Here is a 17,732-nt window from a genome sequence, read left to right as displayed (position 1 = left end):
ACAACCAAACGCACCAATAAAAGCTGCCATGTTATGTTTTTTTATTAGGTAAAGTGAAAAGATAAGCATTAGAAATGTTTAATTAAACACTACACAGGTACCTACACCCAACAGGGGATTGGATGAGCACATATACCCCCACACAATAGCCCGCTGCTTTTAATTACACTCACACCATTCACCCGACCATACAGAGAGGGAGGGAGTGATAAACCAGAGAGGAAAAAGAGAGGCAGACACAAAGAGAGCTTGAGAGATGATTAAGGCAGGAGTACTGACAGAGACGAGTAAAAAAAAACCACTGGGACAAACAAGAAAACATCATTCTACACAGGGAGCCAAAGAGACAAATAGAAAGAGGCAAAACAATAAGGACTCCTCACGCTACAAGCCTCACGTTGCATCATATCAACCCATCAACTGAGAGAGAACCATGGGAGACATCACCCGCTGTCACTTCTCCTGCTCTTATCCGACCAATAACAACATCATCCTGTTCAGCAGCAGCAGAGGCAGACACACTGAGTCATTCTGTAGAAACAGCTTCTGATGTTTAGAGCTGCGATCAGAGAGGATCTGATAGCTGAAAGCTCTCCACTGAATCACATCACGATAAGAAAAACATGCCTTCTCTGCTGTGTTCTGTTTATTTTTGTTTATTTTTCCAACAGTACTGTCACAGCAATACTTAACATACGCTATAGTCAGTATTTCTGTAAGAATATTTTAGAAGACATCTTCTAAATTGGTGTGTATTTCAGGAAAAGGAGAGAATTTCAACTGATTATAATCAATGAAATAATCATTGTAGTAATTACACAAACAGTGCTTAAAGGCGTTGTGTTTATGTTAACACATAATCCAAATTAATCTTAGCTTGCTGGTACTTACAAATAGCCCCTAAATGGATTTGCCACAGTCTTCAAATTCTTACTTGCTTGTTCTTATGTATATGCAAAACAGTTCATGGAGCTTAGAGCCGTGTGTTTATTTGTGCTGTCTAATAAAGTTAAGCCTCAATCCCACATCTCACATCACTAGAAAATATTAAGCACAGTCACTCACAAACAACGAGGCACTACAACTTTTAACATTTTTAACCAGTGTTGATTTTTGTTGTTGTTGTTCTTATACATTTGTAATGGATAACATGTTATAGCAAACAGGTGAACTAGCATTCATTTGGAGTTTCTGGCCACCTGACCAATGTAAGTCCAATATTAACTCCTCTTTTTAGCTCGGTTTTGGTCTCCTCCAACTCCTGAGGGAAATCAAATATCTGACTGTTAAATGTGCCACAGTCTGCACTAGCTTGTTGTTAATTTTGTTTGTTGCTGGGCAGGTAGCATACAGTCTTTGTCACTACAAACAGCTGGAAACGATGCACAGAAACAAACCAAAAACAGCAAACTTGCAGGCCGTAAAACTTAAAGAATTAGCAGAAAGGGGAACTGCACGTTATATAGTCTTTTGACCCACTGTTAATCTTAAGATACTGATTAGTGCAGCTTTAAGCATGTTAGTGCTTTCCAAAGAGACTGAAGGAAAACAGAAAGATAATAATTATTTATGCCATTTTTGAGTATTTTCTAATAAGTTACTGTAAGTTTGGAGAAGTTTTACAAACAGAAACAAAAACAAAATTGAGGCCATTTGGTACGTCAGTGTTTTTGTTCAGACAGACAATAGTACGTGGAAAGTACGCGACTGCAGTGGCAGGAATATGAGGTCAACAGGAGCTTTTCCTCAAATAATAAAGATGCTATATTTATTTTCAACCTGACCTATTACTCTATCATCAAGTTATGTGGTGAAGTTTCTACCTTCTGAGAACAACAAAAGTTCGTACCGCACGGCACAGCTATTGTTCAGAGCTCTTATGGTATTCAAGCCAAACTTCAATGTCAATCAGTCTTCATCTATGATCCAAATGCACATTTAATACAATCCCACTGATCCCCCATAATGAAATCTCTCACTTACACCAGCTGAGGATAAATACAAACCAAACACCCTTAAGAAGACGTTCAGACGATTGCCAAGCCCTTTTCCAAGACTGACAGAAGAATAATTACAACGTTCCATTATTTATTTAATTTTTTAGACGTCAGTAAATATTTTATTGAACCATTTGGTATTCTTACTTCATGTTTGTATGGAAATACCATTCCCTTTTAGTTGTCATATCTTCAACTTCAGCTAAAGTATGAGAGAGGGATTTTTATATATCATCTCACTTGCTAACATGTCTGTTTAAAGTATTGTGCCAGGTTTTCGTTTCAAGACATTTGCTTATTGCCAAACAGGCGAGCATGGTGACACGCCTTGGCAATAATCATTAAAACAGATAGACAGATTATTATCATCCTGCCTCACTCTGCAGGCTATATTATCTGTCATAAGAGGTACACACGCTGTCATGGTAATTAACATGACAGGCAGGATGGCCTCTCATAGTTGTCCGGCTGACACACACTACAATTAATCAATCAAAGCTCGCGACTCAGGGGGGGTTCACCCTTTAAGACGGGCATAATAATCCATCACTGCTCCTCACATACACATGCTGATCCATCAAGTCAAAACGCCAGAGAAGGAGAGCAGAAAAAAAGTCTGTGAAATAGAGTAATGGAGTGATGCGTTAACCGATTCCCAGAATAATTATGACTGAAGGCTCATTAGTGCATCAAGCAGAGCTGCCCTGTCTGTAAAGTTTACTAATACAAAAATCGAAGGGTATATTAGTGGATGTCAGCGGCTGTAACAATTTGGTTTCCAGCTATGATATAACGCCTGGCAAGGGAGGCAAATAGCAAAGAAGAAATAGTAGTTCTAATTTTATTCCAGAACAAACAAACAATGGAAAAAAAGGTAACAAATCAATCCAGCAAAATCAATTAAACTACATATTTACTGTGAACACATCACCATGGGAAGAGGCACAAAAATAGCACATCAACATATGGGGTGACAGAAACGATACACTATATATACTTGTCACAATGTCTGTTCATTCTCACGATCATATGGCAGTCCTTTAGGGACAGATTACCCACTTTCTAAAAGAAATGCACAGCAGGGTCTGTTGAGTTAGCTGTAGGAAAGATTTTAAAATAACTTCTGCATAATCTACTTAGATTTTCTGTTAGAATTCCTTAATATTCCTTAATAGCTTGGGAAATGTGCTTGTCTATATGCCAACTATGAAGTTCAAGCAAGTCATTGTTCCCAAGCCAAGAAATGGTTACAGCGTGCAACTCTCCGTAAAACCACCAGTTTTACATTTACCTTTGTGTACAGATTAAACAAACAAGATGCAAGTTTAACAGTAAAATGTTGATGTAATGGTAGGAGAATGTTTTTAAACTTTGCTTTGAGTATTTTTGCTTAGCTAAGTAAATCAGCATATTTCCCAAAATGCCAAACTATTCCTTTTAAGGTTCAGGGAATATTTGAGGTCAGCAGAAATATTGATTTAATTCATATTGGGATATAAAATTAACATTGCTGTAACCTTTCTTGATTTCTTTCTTTTCAGATAATGTAAAATCTGGAATACAGCCGATTATCTACATCCTCAGCAGTTCACTTCACATTGATTCATCCATACGCTCTTTTCTGTTAGAGAGGCAGTGAATTCAAACCTGTACTCTCACATATGATGTCATGCTACTGTGTCCGGTGTACTTTCTAGCACCTCGTCTTTCTTTAATATCCCACTGAGGGCTTTTACGCTGCCCTTTAAACTGCACGTGCTGTGTATATATTAAGATTATGGGTCTGACAGTTGAGTTTTCTGAGAAATCTTTCATTCTGAATACTATAAAATATATATAAAAAAGAAGTATAATAAGTACATTTGGGGCCCTCATTATGTTGGAGCTCACATCCAGATTTTTATGATCTTGTCAACAGGATTCTGCTGTCGAAGAGATTGGGATGTTGTTTTTTGGCCATCTGTCTGTAAAAAACCTGAACAGCAGCAACTAACAGTACCATCTCTTGTCGACCCACACAAGAAGGTACACACAACAGCGCGCATGCACATATTCACGCACACGACACAACCCCGCACACAGTATCAGGAGTAATCTGAGATATAAAGCCTCATCGATCAGAACAGCTCTCCCTTGAGGATTACATCATTGCCCGACAAATAGCCAATCAGAGCACAGCTGAGACTGCCCGCTCTGTGACCCCATCTCTTGTAAAAGTAAAGGCAATAAGAAAGAGCCACACACACACACACACACACACACACACACACACACACACACACACACACACACACACACACACACACACACACACACACACACACACACACACACACACACACACACACACACACCGCGCTATTCCAGTCACGTCACAAGGAGGCATTGATATCATTCTCTCAGGTATTGAGTGTTTTTATGTAAACCTGCACCACTGCCAAGCTCTTCTATCTAATGTAACAATAGAGCGCTGCAGGGATGACGTCATTTTGTGAACAAAGGTTAATGATACTTACACGTTGTGTTCAGCGAGATAATCTTCACAAATTATTATTATTATATAAAAGAGTAAAATGTGATCGGCAAAAGTAAAAAGCTAACGTTAGGCTAACTAACTAACGAAGTACGCCTCTGAATAGTGCGATTATAAACACTGTACGTATATTTATATTTAAAGTCACCCACTACCTCTGTAGTCTAGTTTAGCTTAACTGCCATTTTTAGGACATGTAAAAATCCCTGGTTGGGTATGTACTGATGTGTTTTATGTCATAGAACAGAATGTGAAAAGGTTGTTGTTTTTACATCAAACACATCTCAATCAACAATTCTCCCGCTCACATATGCACGGATGTATTGAGGACAGTAAAAGGCACGCGGAGTGAAGGAGTGAAGTGCTGCATAACTTTGTGGAAGTGTCTTTTTGTGTTCAGTATATATACTCGAGATTTTAGCGTGGGCAGGAAGAGGCACACGGTGCATTTAGGTGCCAACTACCAGTCTGTTTTGTATCTACAAAACGGTGTCTTCTACCTCCCTTTGTATGTATTAACATACCTTGATGTAACCGCCGGTTGAGACCAGAAGGGAGTTGTCTGGGGAGAAGTGCAGGTCGGACACCCAGCCTCCGTGGAGTGAGTCCATGCCGTCTTTACTCTCCCGGGAACAAATCTTCAGCAAAGAGCCGTCCTTGACATTCCAGATCTGTGATGGACAGCCAAACGTTATAAAACCAACCATAAAATAAATGTCACTGATGAATAAACACAGATGCCGGACTAAGCAAGTTAAACACTTAAGACCCAACTTACAGATTAAAAAACTGCACTCCAAGCATGATTTTTGGATCTGCCTCATTATGTGGCCTATGTCAATGGAGATTGCTCAGTTGCCATGGAGATAGTTTAGTTGATTATCATGTGACGTAAGTATTGAATGTGATAACAGGTGGTCGCATATTTAAGGGGAGATCGTAACCTTTGTCTCTGTTCCAGGATGGTTCTGGCATCAGATGTGACCAAAACTCCACACTTAGGTCACATGATAAATACCGAAACCATCTCCGTGACAACTGAGCAAACACCACCACCTGAAGGTCATTAGATGTGGCTGAAAGCAAGTTGACCTTGTGATTTTCTTTTTTAGTTTTCTGTCAAACCTTCTATTTCTAAAGTCAAGCTGCACCTTCAAGCTCAATAAAAAAAAAAAGCTAAACAAAGAGAAGTTGCACAGATACACAGATTCTGTGAATCCTGAGAAATTACCCATAACACACCACAAATATGATGAAAAGATGCTTTGTGATTCTATCATTGCAAGTTCACCACATCATGTCGATTGCAGCTGTTATGCAACTGTTCACATGTCCATTTGACAATGACACATCACACGTACGGCTATATTTAACACTTGGCATGCTTTTGTGCCGAATGACTCACATTTGTTTCCATAGAAACAGGGGTGAGATTTCAGTGTGGTTTATGTAATTGGATCTGATGGATTCGTCCATTTCTGGATAATGGAGCAGCGCAGCTCAGAGGCCACCAGAGGGCATTAACCCCTTGTTGGCCAATCCTGTGCTGACATCCGTTGCTGCAGGCTGATCAGCGCTGGCTGCCTTTCTCCTCTACCTCTCACACAGTCTAACTTTTAATTTACTTTGTGTGTGTGTGTGTGTGTGTGTGTGTGTGTGTGTGTGTTTTTTGTGTACGAGCGCTGCAGATTCCAAAGCCTAGGGGATCCAATTTGGCAGCCTAAGTCCTCTCCTTCACCTCCCACTGTCAGACATCTCCTCCTCTTCCTGCTCTCTTCATCCCAACTTCTCACACAACCTGCATGCACCGTTCCTCCAGCGCCCGCTCCCTCATCTGTGATGGAGCCCTGCCTCCCTTCCTTTCTTCTCACTCCTCCCATGTGCACTGCAGCAATCATGATGTATTAGTAAGCACTTTATCTAAATGAGTGATGGGATGTAATTATGGGGTGATCTCTGGGATAAATGTTGACTGGTGTAATTGCATTTTTGTATGATGCACAGCAAATCAGATGGTTTAAGGCATTGTCATTACTTCTCATACTAGTAACATAATGTAATTTGGTGTATGATGGGAGTCTCTTCAGGCAGGATGCTTAATGGGAAGTCTTTTTCTCACCTCTCATCTGCAGCCTCTATACTTTACCTAAATCCACTCCACTCTTCAACTTTCCCCCATAACTCCCCATAAAAAAATGTTCCACTTCCTCTACTTTGCCTTTTTGTATTCAGGCAGCTCAGGTTCATTTGCAGAATGAGCCTAAATTCCTAGATCAGAAGCTGATAGTAAGAAATGCAACGGTTAGGAAAACGCTGAATGTTTTGAACACGCACCCGGATCTCTCCATTGTCGTCTCCTGTTGCAAGGCGTCGGCTGTCCCAGGAGAATCTGCAGCTTCGGACACAGTCTTGGTGGCCGCTCAATGTGTGGACACACTGCCAGGACTCACAGTGCCACAGCTAGGAGCAGAAAGTAATGCATAAAAAGCAGAAATTGGTACATCAATCGTGTATGAAATGTTTTAAAATGACAACCAAAAACATCAATGAACACATTCTGACTTGGTTTTTGAAATACATTTACTTTATTTGCACTGCTATACAACTACAGTGAGTGACTAACCCTTATTTAATAAAGAAGAGTAACAAATAAGGCTAAGCTACTTGTTTCTGTAGCACAAGTGAGATACACTGTAAAAATAATGAAGTTTTATTTCTGTTGTTCAAACCAGTCATCACCTGTTAATAGGTTTTATGAGGACAAATCACCATGCCAAATGCAGAGCTAATGTTATAGCACTGCATCAGTAATTCTTTCTCACTCTCTGCTGTCTTCTTTCTCTCACTTTGTTTGGATTTCCCTTCTTCACCCTCCTGTCTCTCATCCATTGTTCTCTTTATATTCCTGCCTTCCCTGTCTTCCCTTTTTCCTCTTCCTCCCCCTGTGTTCCTTCCCTACCCTGGTCACATCCTGCGCTGCACACAAAATAACACAGCTCATAATTAGACACTTCATTTGGCAACCGAATAACTATGTCTGCACACAAAGTCCCATTCATCTGAAGGTCAGTAGAAAAAGTAAGAGAAAGAGGAAAAGGGGAGGACAGAAAGAGAGAGAATCCTCCTTTTTGATGGTTCTCATGGCCGAGCCTTTTGCTTTGACCTCTAGATAGATACAGACTGGGGACTTTGTGTGTGTTTTGAGCTACCAAAGCCCCTACTCGGTCTGGAGAGCAAGGGCTATGTGACTGGCAGCTAACCAGCCCCACAACACACACACACCTCAATTATCATCTTTGCCAAATCCATAAAACACACATTCTCTCTCACTACCATCCATTGACAGAAGCCAGGTTGGCTGCAGACCCAGTTCTCTACAGTAAGTGTCGACCAAATCCCAATTCCCGTGTGAAACTTGGTGGCAGTGGCTCCAGAACAACTGCTTTAACAAATGCCTGAGAGAGCGGCTTTGCATTGTTTCTAATGCTGGGGACTCAGGAACACCAGTTGTCATTTGTGGTTGACTATTGGACAGAGAACTATAAATCTAACACAGAATACGCAGCTGTTTCCATGATCCAAGTAAATGAATGACACTGAGAGGGAGCCAGGGTGAAAGAGCGTACAGCCTCAGTACAGTTCAACATGCGCTATGTAGTTGAGTTCCCTTTTCTATGGATGGCGAGTAGGAAATGCTTTTTCTGTTTGCAGAAAAAGGTTACAAACCACATCTCCAGCCCACTGAGTCAGTCAAAGTCAGGCCAAAGTCAAGCGCAGTGGCGTTGGTAAACTGCAACCTGGCAAAAACTGCATCCAGACAGGGAGGTGGGTCAGTTGCAGGCCAGCCAGCCTGCCAGGCTGGTGGGTGAGCAGGTCCAGGAGCTGCAGTCAGACTAAATGATCACTGGACGTGGGTGTAGGAGGACAGACTGACCTGCAGCTAACTCACCAGGCCATCTGCTGCACGCTAATCTCTAAGGTCCCTCTCCTCCCATACCGGAGAAACTTTTAGTCTCAGATATCACCCGCAGCAACGCGTCCGTGTGCATGTGCTGTAAGTAATGAGTTACAAAGGAGGTTCGAGGGAAGACGCTGATGTGTAATAGGTCACGTTGTTACTGGCAGCACAAACAGATATGTCTCATCCTGTGAGTATGAACGTGTGCGTATGTGTGTAAGTGTTGAACCTTAGCAGTCTTGTCAGCAGAGGTGGTGGCAAAGAGGCATCCGTCTGGCGAGACATGACAGGACAGAATGGCTCCCCGATGTGCCTCGATATCCTGCAGCTTCTCTCCACTTTCTATGTCCCACATCTTGTAGTGAGTAAGAGCAGAAGAGAGAGTTCATTTTATATTTGATTTCAAGCTGTTCAACCGTGAGTCTATGTGTGTATGTGTGTGTGTGTGTGTGGGTGGATGAGTTTCACCTTGACAGTGCCGTCGAAGGACCAGGACAGCAATCTCGTTTCGGCAGGTGAGTTGGAGAGCAGTGCGAAGCATCTGACTTGTTCCTTGTGACCCTGCAGTACTTTACACTCCCCAGACTGCCACTTCCACACCTACAAGAGGCAACAGAGAGACATACGGACAAGGAATATTATTAATATTATAGCCACTGATCTTTTTTACTTCAGCCTGTTTCCAATATCCACCCTTATAGACTTACACACTTTTTGATGTGCGTTTCCCAATAGGTGAATTCAGCAGGGGTTTGTGCAAACTTTCTGTGAGTCTGCACACTTTCCTGGGAGAATAACCCAAAATCCATAGCTTTCTAGTAGGAGCCTCACACTCTGCTAGGCACCAGCAATGCAGGTAATATGTGATGTCTGCGCTGTCCCAATCCTCAATAGCATTTGTAGCCCTCGCAAACCCCTTTCACTCAGGCACTTGCACTGATAATGCATATGACATCAATTAAAGTCTGTGAGGGTTTAATAGCTTAAAGCGTAGGGTGGACATTGGAAATGAAATTTGAAAAGTCAAACTTCTGTGAACTTCCATTAAATAAAAAAAGTTATGTAAGTTTGGGAAGGTATAAAAATCTCTTGAATACACTTATTTATAGGTTTAAACTTAGAGAAAACTTATTACTGGTGCAGTGCTTTGGGAGAGGTCTTCTCATAATTGTGTCTGACTTGTTTAAGACTTCAAGCTGGAGTCATATTTGCATTTCCCAAATCTTAACAGCTGAGGTCAGAATGGATGGAAAATAAAACTGAGGTTCAAAAATACTAGAATTTTTCCTTTAAATACTAACATTACTCATCAGGATCCATTCAAATAACAAAGTGAAAGAGGCAAAGGTTAACTTCCAGATCTCTCAAAAACATCCCAGAAATAAAAGTAGAGAAATTGTATTTCAATAACAGTCTGTTTCTTTGGCACAAGCTGCAGTAGCCATACAACATCCAACAATCATTTCACAGGGAGCAATGGAGGCTGTAGTGTAGCCTCATATACTGCTACAACAGTAATATTTCAGGAACTTTTAGAACTGTACAACATTGCTAATGGTACAGTAGATCACAGTATTTAATAATAATCAATTCATCTGTCGAGTTAAAACTCTTGACCTGCACATTTGTATACACAGCTTGTTTTATGACAGAGTCCAGGCAGGTAAATGACAAGAGACAAGAGTTCAGCCGAGTCCAAAGATGTGTGCAGGAGAGACAGAATCACCCAGATCATATAATCAATCATGCCTTTACGTGCAACATTGCACCTAATCTCTTTATGAATAGAACATGCCATTTGTCCAAAGGCAAACAATCCATCACCAGCTAACATCACTGCCATTAGATCTCTTTACATTCGTTCTGCGCCTGCATTAACATCTAAATACACACTACCATTTCCTAGCCTGCACATGTCAAACAGCATGAATTTGAATAGTATCTGAATAAGCGGCGGATGGCCCGAGACTAGTGATGTGCATAGGCAGCAGCCGTGTGAATTCGGAACAAGGTGCTGCGTTGTGAGAGAGGGAAGGAAGTGCTGCAGTGGACAGGTCTGTCAGCAAAAAGAAAAGATGAAGAAGGAGGAGGAGGAGATGAGAGGGGAGGAGGGGAAAGGGGAAATGAGCAACAGAGCATGAACGGTGGGGGTTGACAGAGCGTGACGGTCTGAAATACACACACATACTTACACACAAACACACATAGTTGCACACGGTAAACTCAAGAGCAGGAGGGAGATAAAGAGCTATCGAGAGCGGCATAGCCGAAGGCAAAGAGAGAGGAAAAGGAAGGAGAGGAGACAAAAGAGGGGGATGAAGAATGGAGAGGTGAAGAGGGCCGACAGAGACGCTGGTAGAGTGTAACAGGTAGGGGAAGGTGAAAGCACCAGAGAGACCTGAAACACACAGGATGAGTGATTCAGCAGAGCAGGCAGTTTTACTCAAGGTGAGGGATGGGGATGGGGGAGAAAAATAATCGATAGCGGAGAAGAAAAATGGGAAGCGGGACGGGGGAGGAGGTGAAAGAACGTGTCATGAATTAGGCAAGAAAAGATGGTGGACGATGAGGGAGATGGTGGGAACAAGACCAACAGGAAAACTAAGCAGAAAGAGAGAAACAAAAAGCATAAGAGAGGAAGGGAGGAGAGGAGCCTACCCTTATGGTGGTGTCTTCAGAGGACGTGATGAGTGTTTGGCCGTTCTGGCTGAACTGGCAGTGCAGCACCGTCTTGGTGTGTCCCAGCAGAGTGGCTAGGAGCTTCCCAGAGGGCACCTCCAACACCTGGAAGAAAGAAAGGAACATTAGCACCACAAGTATCCACATAAACAGAAAGAAGAGTTTACAGCCACACTAGAAACTCTAATGTTAGTGTCAGCATACTAACATGCTAGCAGATATGTTCACCATGCTCACCATCTCAGTTTAGTGTGTTAGGATTCGCCAATTAACTAAACACAACTGAGGATGATGAGAATGCCAGCAATCTGTCATAAACAAAAGTATTGGACAAACTAATATTTTAACCAGATGGTGGCGCTAGATGAAAAGTCAGGATCACCAAAGTTACTGCAATTCATCCTGAGGGAAACATGAACGTGTGTACCAAATTTCATGACAGTCCATCCAATAGTTCACTCAAAACTACAAATCTGAACATCTTGCTTGCAGTAGAGGAAAATTCAGGGGATCACCAAAATCACTGGGTGGTGGACAGACCAGCCAACAGACAGAAAGACAGACCTACGCCCATAGAACAGGCATGGCTATAGACTAGTCGGTGGCATGGGTATACTTGTGTGCACTGAGAGCTCTACTGTACATAGAAGTCACACAAAGTTCACACCCCATGTCTAGAATATCCATGCAAGCCTCAAATGATAGCTATGTTCGCCAAGATATACTCAGGAAGAAGTGTCCCAGAAAGTTTACTAAGAAATTCTGACAGAAAGTCACATTTTAAGGGAGTAATTGAGAAGGAGAGAGAAAAAGTGCAGCTGCTGGCTTGATGGTGCTAAGCACATCAAAAAGAAAGTAAGGGGGAGCTTTGAGTGAGGCCGCTCAGTCCGGTCAAGACCGCAGACGGGGGTCTGAAGTCCTGGAGACATTACTGAGGGAGTCGGAGAACAAAACAGCTTTGATGCTCAAAAGATCCAGCTTGAAGAAAAAATTGTCATCATGCATTCTCACTTGGGATAGCTGCTGCTGCATAAAATCTGTTATAATAAAGCTCTTGAGATGTAAATCTTTCACAAAGTATTCAAAGCTGATTTTGAGACAGATTTTGTGAATGCCCTCAGAAAGGTCAACTCGATGGTTGCAAACACTACAGCCCAGAGACTTCCAGAAGTCTTTCATGGGGCAAAGTGGTATAACTCTAGGGATGGCCGGTTGCTCTGTTGGTCCATTACTTGATCCAGACTGGATGGATTGCCATGCAGTTAGGTTCTAGACATTCATGTTACCCACAGGATGAATTGTCATAACTTTAGTTGTGCATTAACGTTTCATCTAGCGCCAATCAGAACTAAATCTGACTCCAATATTTTGGTTTATGAGAAAATATCTGTAAAACGAATGGAATTGCCATCACCCTCAGCTGAGTGCTAATTTCCCAATGTTCCCAAATTAACTACTTCTACTTATCAATGACTAGTACAAAGAAGAAGAATTAAGGTATTATGAAGTGAAACATGCATATAGATTACAACTGTATTTATAAAATGTTTTGTGGCATTTATTAGAGCCTTCATTTTTCTAATTAAGCTACAGATAGATCCATCCAGTGATATAATAAATACTCAGATTTAATTTATCCTTGCTGTGGCTGAGTCTGCAACCTTGCAAACTTACTATAAATAATATATAAATTACTGAATGTCATACAAAAACAATAATTTACTCATTCAAACTGATTCAAACACAGGGTACCTCATGTGAAAACACTTTGACCACTTAACAAATACAATTTGCACAATATTATCTTCAGCACTGTACCTGTAGTTTTTAAAGTATAAAAGAAAGGCCCATAATGATTGGGGATTTTACCAGGCACTAAAATATTTACATCTCAGAGGAGAGGGTTGAAATGTCTGAGCATAACAAGCCTTGGGGCACACCGACCATGTTTGTCAAGCTCCACGTAAGAGATGTAAGTTTCAAAGCCTGGGAGAGAACGCTTTAGAGAGCTTTACACATCCGGCTCAAGGTTTTCTGGGATGGTGCAGTCAGGAAAATGCCTGAGGGTGTTTGGTAAAAACACCCATAAACAAATATAAAAGCAGGGCTAATGTAAAGAGTAAAGATGGGGAACACTTGTTTCAGATACCACTACCGAGGGAGTAAACAAGTCACTGAAGCTTTGCAGAAGTCTGAAATCAAAGATAAACTCATAGAAGTGGTGAAGGAGTGAGATGGTCACTGTTTAAGGTGGACCTGCATAATAAGACGTGATCACAGATACATACAGTAACAACAAATTAGTAACATGCACACTGTGCTTTTTGTATGCGTGTTATTTGGGGTGATTCTTGAAGGGTCTGAGACACACATACAAACATATACCACTCTTTCCCTACCATACCTGGACGCTGCCTGTGCATAGCCCTACAGCCAACACCAACCTCCTGTAAGAGGTCAACAGTCGTCGGATCCTGCAGCCAACCCTCCTCAGAACCTGACTAGCTGTCATCCCTGCTGCCTGTCACAGAACACACACATTCACACACTCACAACTGCTTTTTTTCCCAATCATAAAGAAACACACAGTAACTTTCCGTCCTTGCCTGAACATATTACATGAAGTCACATATGTATTAATGCAAAGCCGGTATGACTGAAGATGATGACTTATTACTAGTTTCCTCCTTCAGTAAACTGGGTTTAAATAACTCCAGATGAGGGAAAAGGAAATGAATGCTTTCCACTGCAGTGGTCACTGGCACCAGTAATACCTCGAGCTAGCACTGGGGCTCCCTCTGGTGTTAGCTCAGAGGACTACAGCAGCAAAAGCTGTATGGACTCCATGATGACTAAAAAGCACTTAAAATGTATCTAAATCTGTCGGTGGTAGCAAGTGTAATGTCCAATGGGCTTGAACGAATGACTGCAATACAAAATCATTTGGACATCTCTAACAGGGGGACTATAAAATGCAACAAAACAGTGTTGGTTTCATTTCAACAGAATTAGAATTTTGGATGCTGTACATGCGGGACAGCAGCAAAATGGAAGTGGTTACAGGGACAATTACCATCAAATCATAGTGATCCAACTGAACTGCAAGGCAATGACACGGACTAGGTAATAAGTCCCGTTCCAGTGAACAAAGGCAATTCACCGACAAATCCATGTCTTAACAAAAAGAGATACGGTGTATGGTCCGGATTAATCCTGTTTGACTGCCTGATTGAAGGTAATCTTAACATATCAGCTGTTTATGTTGCTATCTGATAAAAACATCAGATAGTTCAAAATTATAAGTCTGATCAGACTTTCAGTATTTGACGGTTTTTGATACTTGGTTCAATGGACACATTTCCAAAAAAGTATTGAGGTTTCAAACCCAAGTGTAGTCAATAATTGCCTGATTGGTCTGTAGCTTTTTGGTACAGCACTGACCATTAATATCTAGTTATGTATTAGTACTGCTATTCTACAATATAACTGGTTTAAAAATCTTGGCTTAGCAGCGAGTTCAAATCAGAGATGCACAGCAACTTTTTTTCCCTATGATTTGCCTCAAAAGTTGCTCCACAATCGGAAAAACTTATGAAAGAATAGATTTTTGTACATTTGTGTAACTGCGAGTATCTCGATCGATATTTTTTTCATTCTGTCTTAGTTTACATGAGGTTCATTTAGTCCTCGTGTCCACTAATCCTTTCTTCTAATATCTCTGGGGCCAGAGGAGGAGCTGTAATTAAAATCATTAACCCCTGTATACATTAAGACTGCAGGACCTAATAATTAATTAGAGTTGCTCTCTGCTGTAGGGCGCTACCCCGGCCACAGCACGGACGAGTCAGGGGACTGTGAGCACGTGTGTGTTTTAATATAGGACGGGAACTTTCTGGGACGTCCTCTACTGTTGCAATATGTGCACAGCATGCAAAAAACACATGCACTCACACACAATAAGGCACACCTGCCACACTGCAGACTAGGACCTCATTCGCTGCCTGCAAACAACAATTTATCAACAAAACAAAGAGCAGTGGAGCAAGGAGAGCGGGAGAGCGACAGAACAAAAGGAGGGCGAAAGAGACAAAATAAAAGGAGGGATTAAAAATAAAGTAGTGTGACAGAGATGGTAAAATATGAAAATAGAGAGCCGGAGTGAAGAGCGCTGAGAATACAAATCACCGGTGAAAGGAAAGGCAGAGCAGTGAGGAGTGGCGGGAGAGGGAGATGAAAGAGGGGTTTTGAGTTGACCTGACGCACAGCTGACAGCACAGATAAAAAGGGCGACAGGGCTAATGTCAGATCTCATGACTCAACATGGTCTGAAAAACACCTCCTACAGCAAGACACACACACACACACACACACACACACACACACACACACACACACACACACACACACACACACACACACACACACACACACACACACACACACACACACACACACACACACACACACACACACACACACACACACACACACACACACTAAGTGGAAACTTGGTCATTTACAACCTTGATTGTTAATTGTGCTCCATACAAGCACACTAGTAGGGAAATATTCACATTTCTGTTTTTGTTAAACAAACGAGATAGAACATAAAAAGTTAATTTAAGAGGTGCTGGTAGGCGGATTTCCGTGGAGCAAATCCTGGCTGTAGATTCATGTTTATCGCAGATAGAAGAGTGGTATTGATCTTCTCATCTAACTGTGAGCAAGAAAGCAAACAGAGCATCTCCCAAGACTACTTGTCTTGTGATTCTGCTTAACAATGGAAGGAGGAAGGGCTGCAACTGAGAATTATCATCATTTTATCATCAGCAAGTGTGTTGATTTGTTTTATTTTTTAAATAAAATATATTAATCACAATTAGAGCTGAAGCAATTAGTCAATCAGCTGATAAGTTGATCGACAGAAAATTAATCTATAGCTGTTTTCATAATTATTTGAGTCATTTTAAAATCTAAAATGCCAAATATTTGCTGCTTCCATCTTCTAAAATGTGACCATTTTTTTCTTGGTCTTATATGATAGTAAATTAAATATTTTTAGGACTGTTGGTTGGACAAAACAAGAAACTCAACTTGACCATTTTTAACTATTCTGACTCTATTCTGACATTTTATACGGAAAAGTAATTTATGGATTAGTCAAGAAAATAATCTGGAGATTAATCGATAATTATTAGTTGCTGCCCTACACATGGGTTAGGGTTAGGGTTACACTAAATTAACTAAGGTGAAGTTTTCAAATTAATTGGTTTTTTTTGTCCAAAATCAAAAACATATTCAAATGTACAACAAACTGAATCACAGAAATGCATCATTTTACAAACTAGAACCACTTAATATTTGACATTTTTGCACAAACATTGCTGATGGTTCATTGGTCATCTCAGACACAGCACTAGAATCAGGTGCCTGAAATTAAAAGTAAACTCTACATACAAACATGAACATGTGCCATAGACCTAAATGTGTTTTCTACCTGCACAGTGCCATCTTCTTGGCCCAGGACCACAGCAGAGGGCTGCCTGAACATGCACGTACACCGGATCCTGGAAGACTTCTCCTCTGACTGGAACACCACTGATCCTGACCTGCCATCACGCACCTGACAAACACACACACACACACACACACACACACACACACACACACACACACACACACACACACACACACACACACACACACACACACACACACACACACACATTGTTCTCTATAAGAAGCTGACACATGCACATCATAGCACAGTAATACTTGTCTGCACTTGAACTCATATTCCAAAGAAAACAATCATTCAAGCTTCACATTTCTGCCCTGTGGCTTTTATTCATTAATTCAGTCTCTCCAGCTCACCTGCAGTCTGTTGCAGTTGTCTGCAGCTGACACTATGATTTCTTCATCACTGAAGAGAACGTCAGAGTCTCTTTTCAGGTGGACAGCTGAGGAGGTGTGCACCTTCTTAGGCTCCCATAACTGCAAGCAACACAGGACAGGAAACAGGCTTCAACATAACGTTACATTCACTTTTCTTATGTTTTTCATCCTAAATTACTTTATATTTATGCAGAGGAGCTGATCTTGGCTGAAAAAACCTTGTTAGTTTACAAATTAGTTTACATAGTCAGTGATGTTCTTCGTTATTCATATTTTGTCTGACTTTTCTTGTTATGCTGCAGAGACAAACTGGGAAAATAACCTGTCTATGTCAATAAATAAGTCATCAGTATCTGTCTCTTACATTTTTGTTTAGCACTTCAAACTGAATTTCCAGATGGCCTAACAGCTGAAAAACACACACGCTGGTAACAGAACAACCTAAGCAGCTCAAGATGGTTTCCTATCCTCTGGAAGAATATTTACCAGGCCAGGTGGGGCTTTTTCTTCTTTGTGGATCAGAAATTGGCCAATTTAACCCTAATTTTTAAAGAAATAAATTTGAAATTCTCAGATTTTGGCTTCTAAAATGCGGATATTTACTATGACTGAAAGTAAACTTAATACCTTTGGGGTGTGAACAAAACAAGAAATTTGAGGATATGATCTT

At 41.1% G+C, this 17,732-nt stretch overlaps 1 protein-coding gene across 4 annotated transcripts in view; it reads right to left on the bottom strand.

Moving 5' to 3' along the window:
* apaf1 (apoptotic peptidase activating factor 1) overlaps positions 1–17,732 on the bottom strand; it is a 44,631-nt gene that overhangs the window by 16,786 nt on the left and 10,113 nt on the right. For all 4 annotated transcript variants that reach the window (XM_051392547.1, XM_051392544.1, XM_051392545.1 and 1 more), the window contains 7 exons: positions 17,042–17,161; positions 16,665–16,790; positions 11,147–11,272; positions 8,957–9,088; positions 8,718–8,843; positions 6,865–6,990; positions 5,055–5,201 (listed from right to left, as the gene is read on the bottom strand). In XM_051392547.1, the coding sequence (XP_051248507.1) occupies positions 5,055–5,201; positions 6,865–6,990; positions 8,718–8,843; positions 8,957–9,088; positions 11,147–11,272; positions 16,665–16,790; positions 17,042–17,161 (903 nt within the window). The remainder of the gene's footprint in view (positions 1–5,054; positions 5,202–6,864; positions 6,991–8,717; positions 8,844–8,956; positions 9,089–11,146; positions 11,273–16,664; positions 16,791–17,041; positions 17,162–17,732) is intronic.

This window comes from Dicentrarchus labrax, unplaced genomic scaffold (assembly GCF_905237075.1).
Source record: "Dicentrarchus labrax unplaced genomic scaffold, dlabrax2021, whole genome shotgun sequence".
Classification (NCBI taxonomy): Eukaryota; Metazoa; Chordata; class Actinopteri; family Moronidae; genus Dicentrarchus; species Dicentrarchus labrax.
The sequence above is the reverse complement of the archived record's forward strand: the minus strand, read 5'-3'. Positions and strand labels throughout refer to the sequence as shown.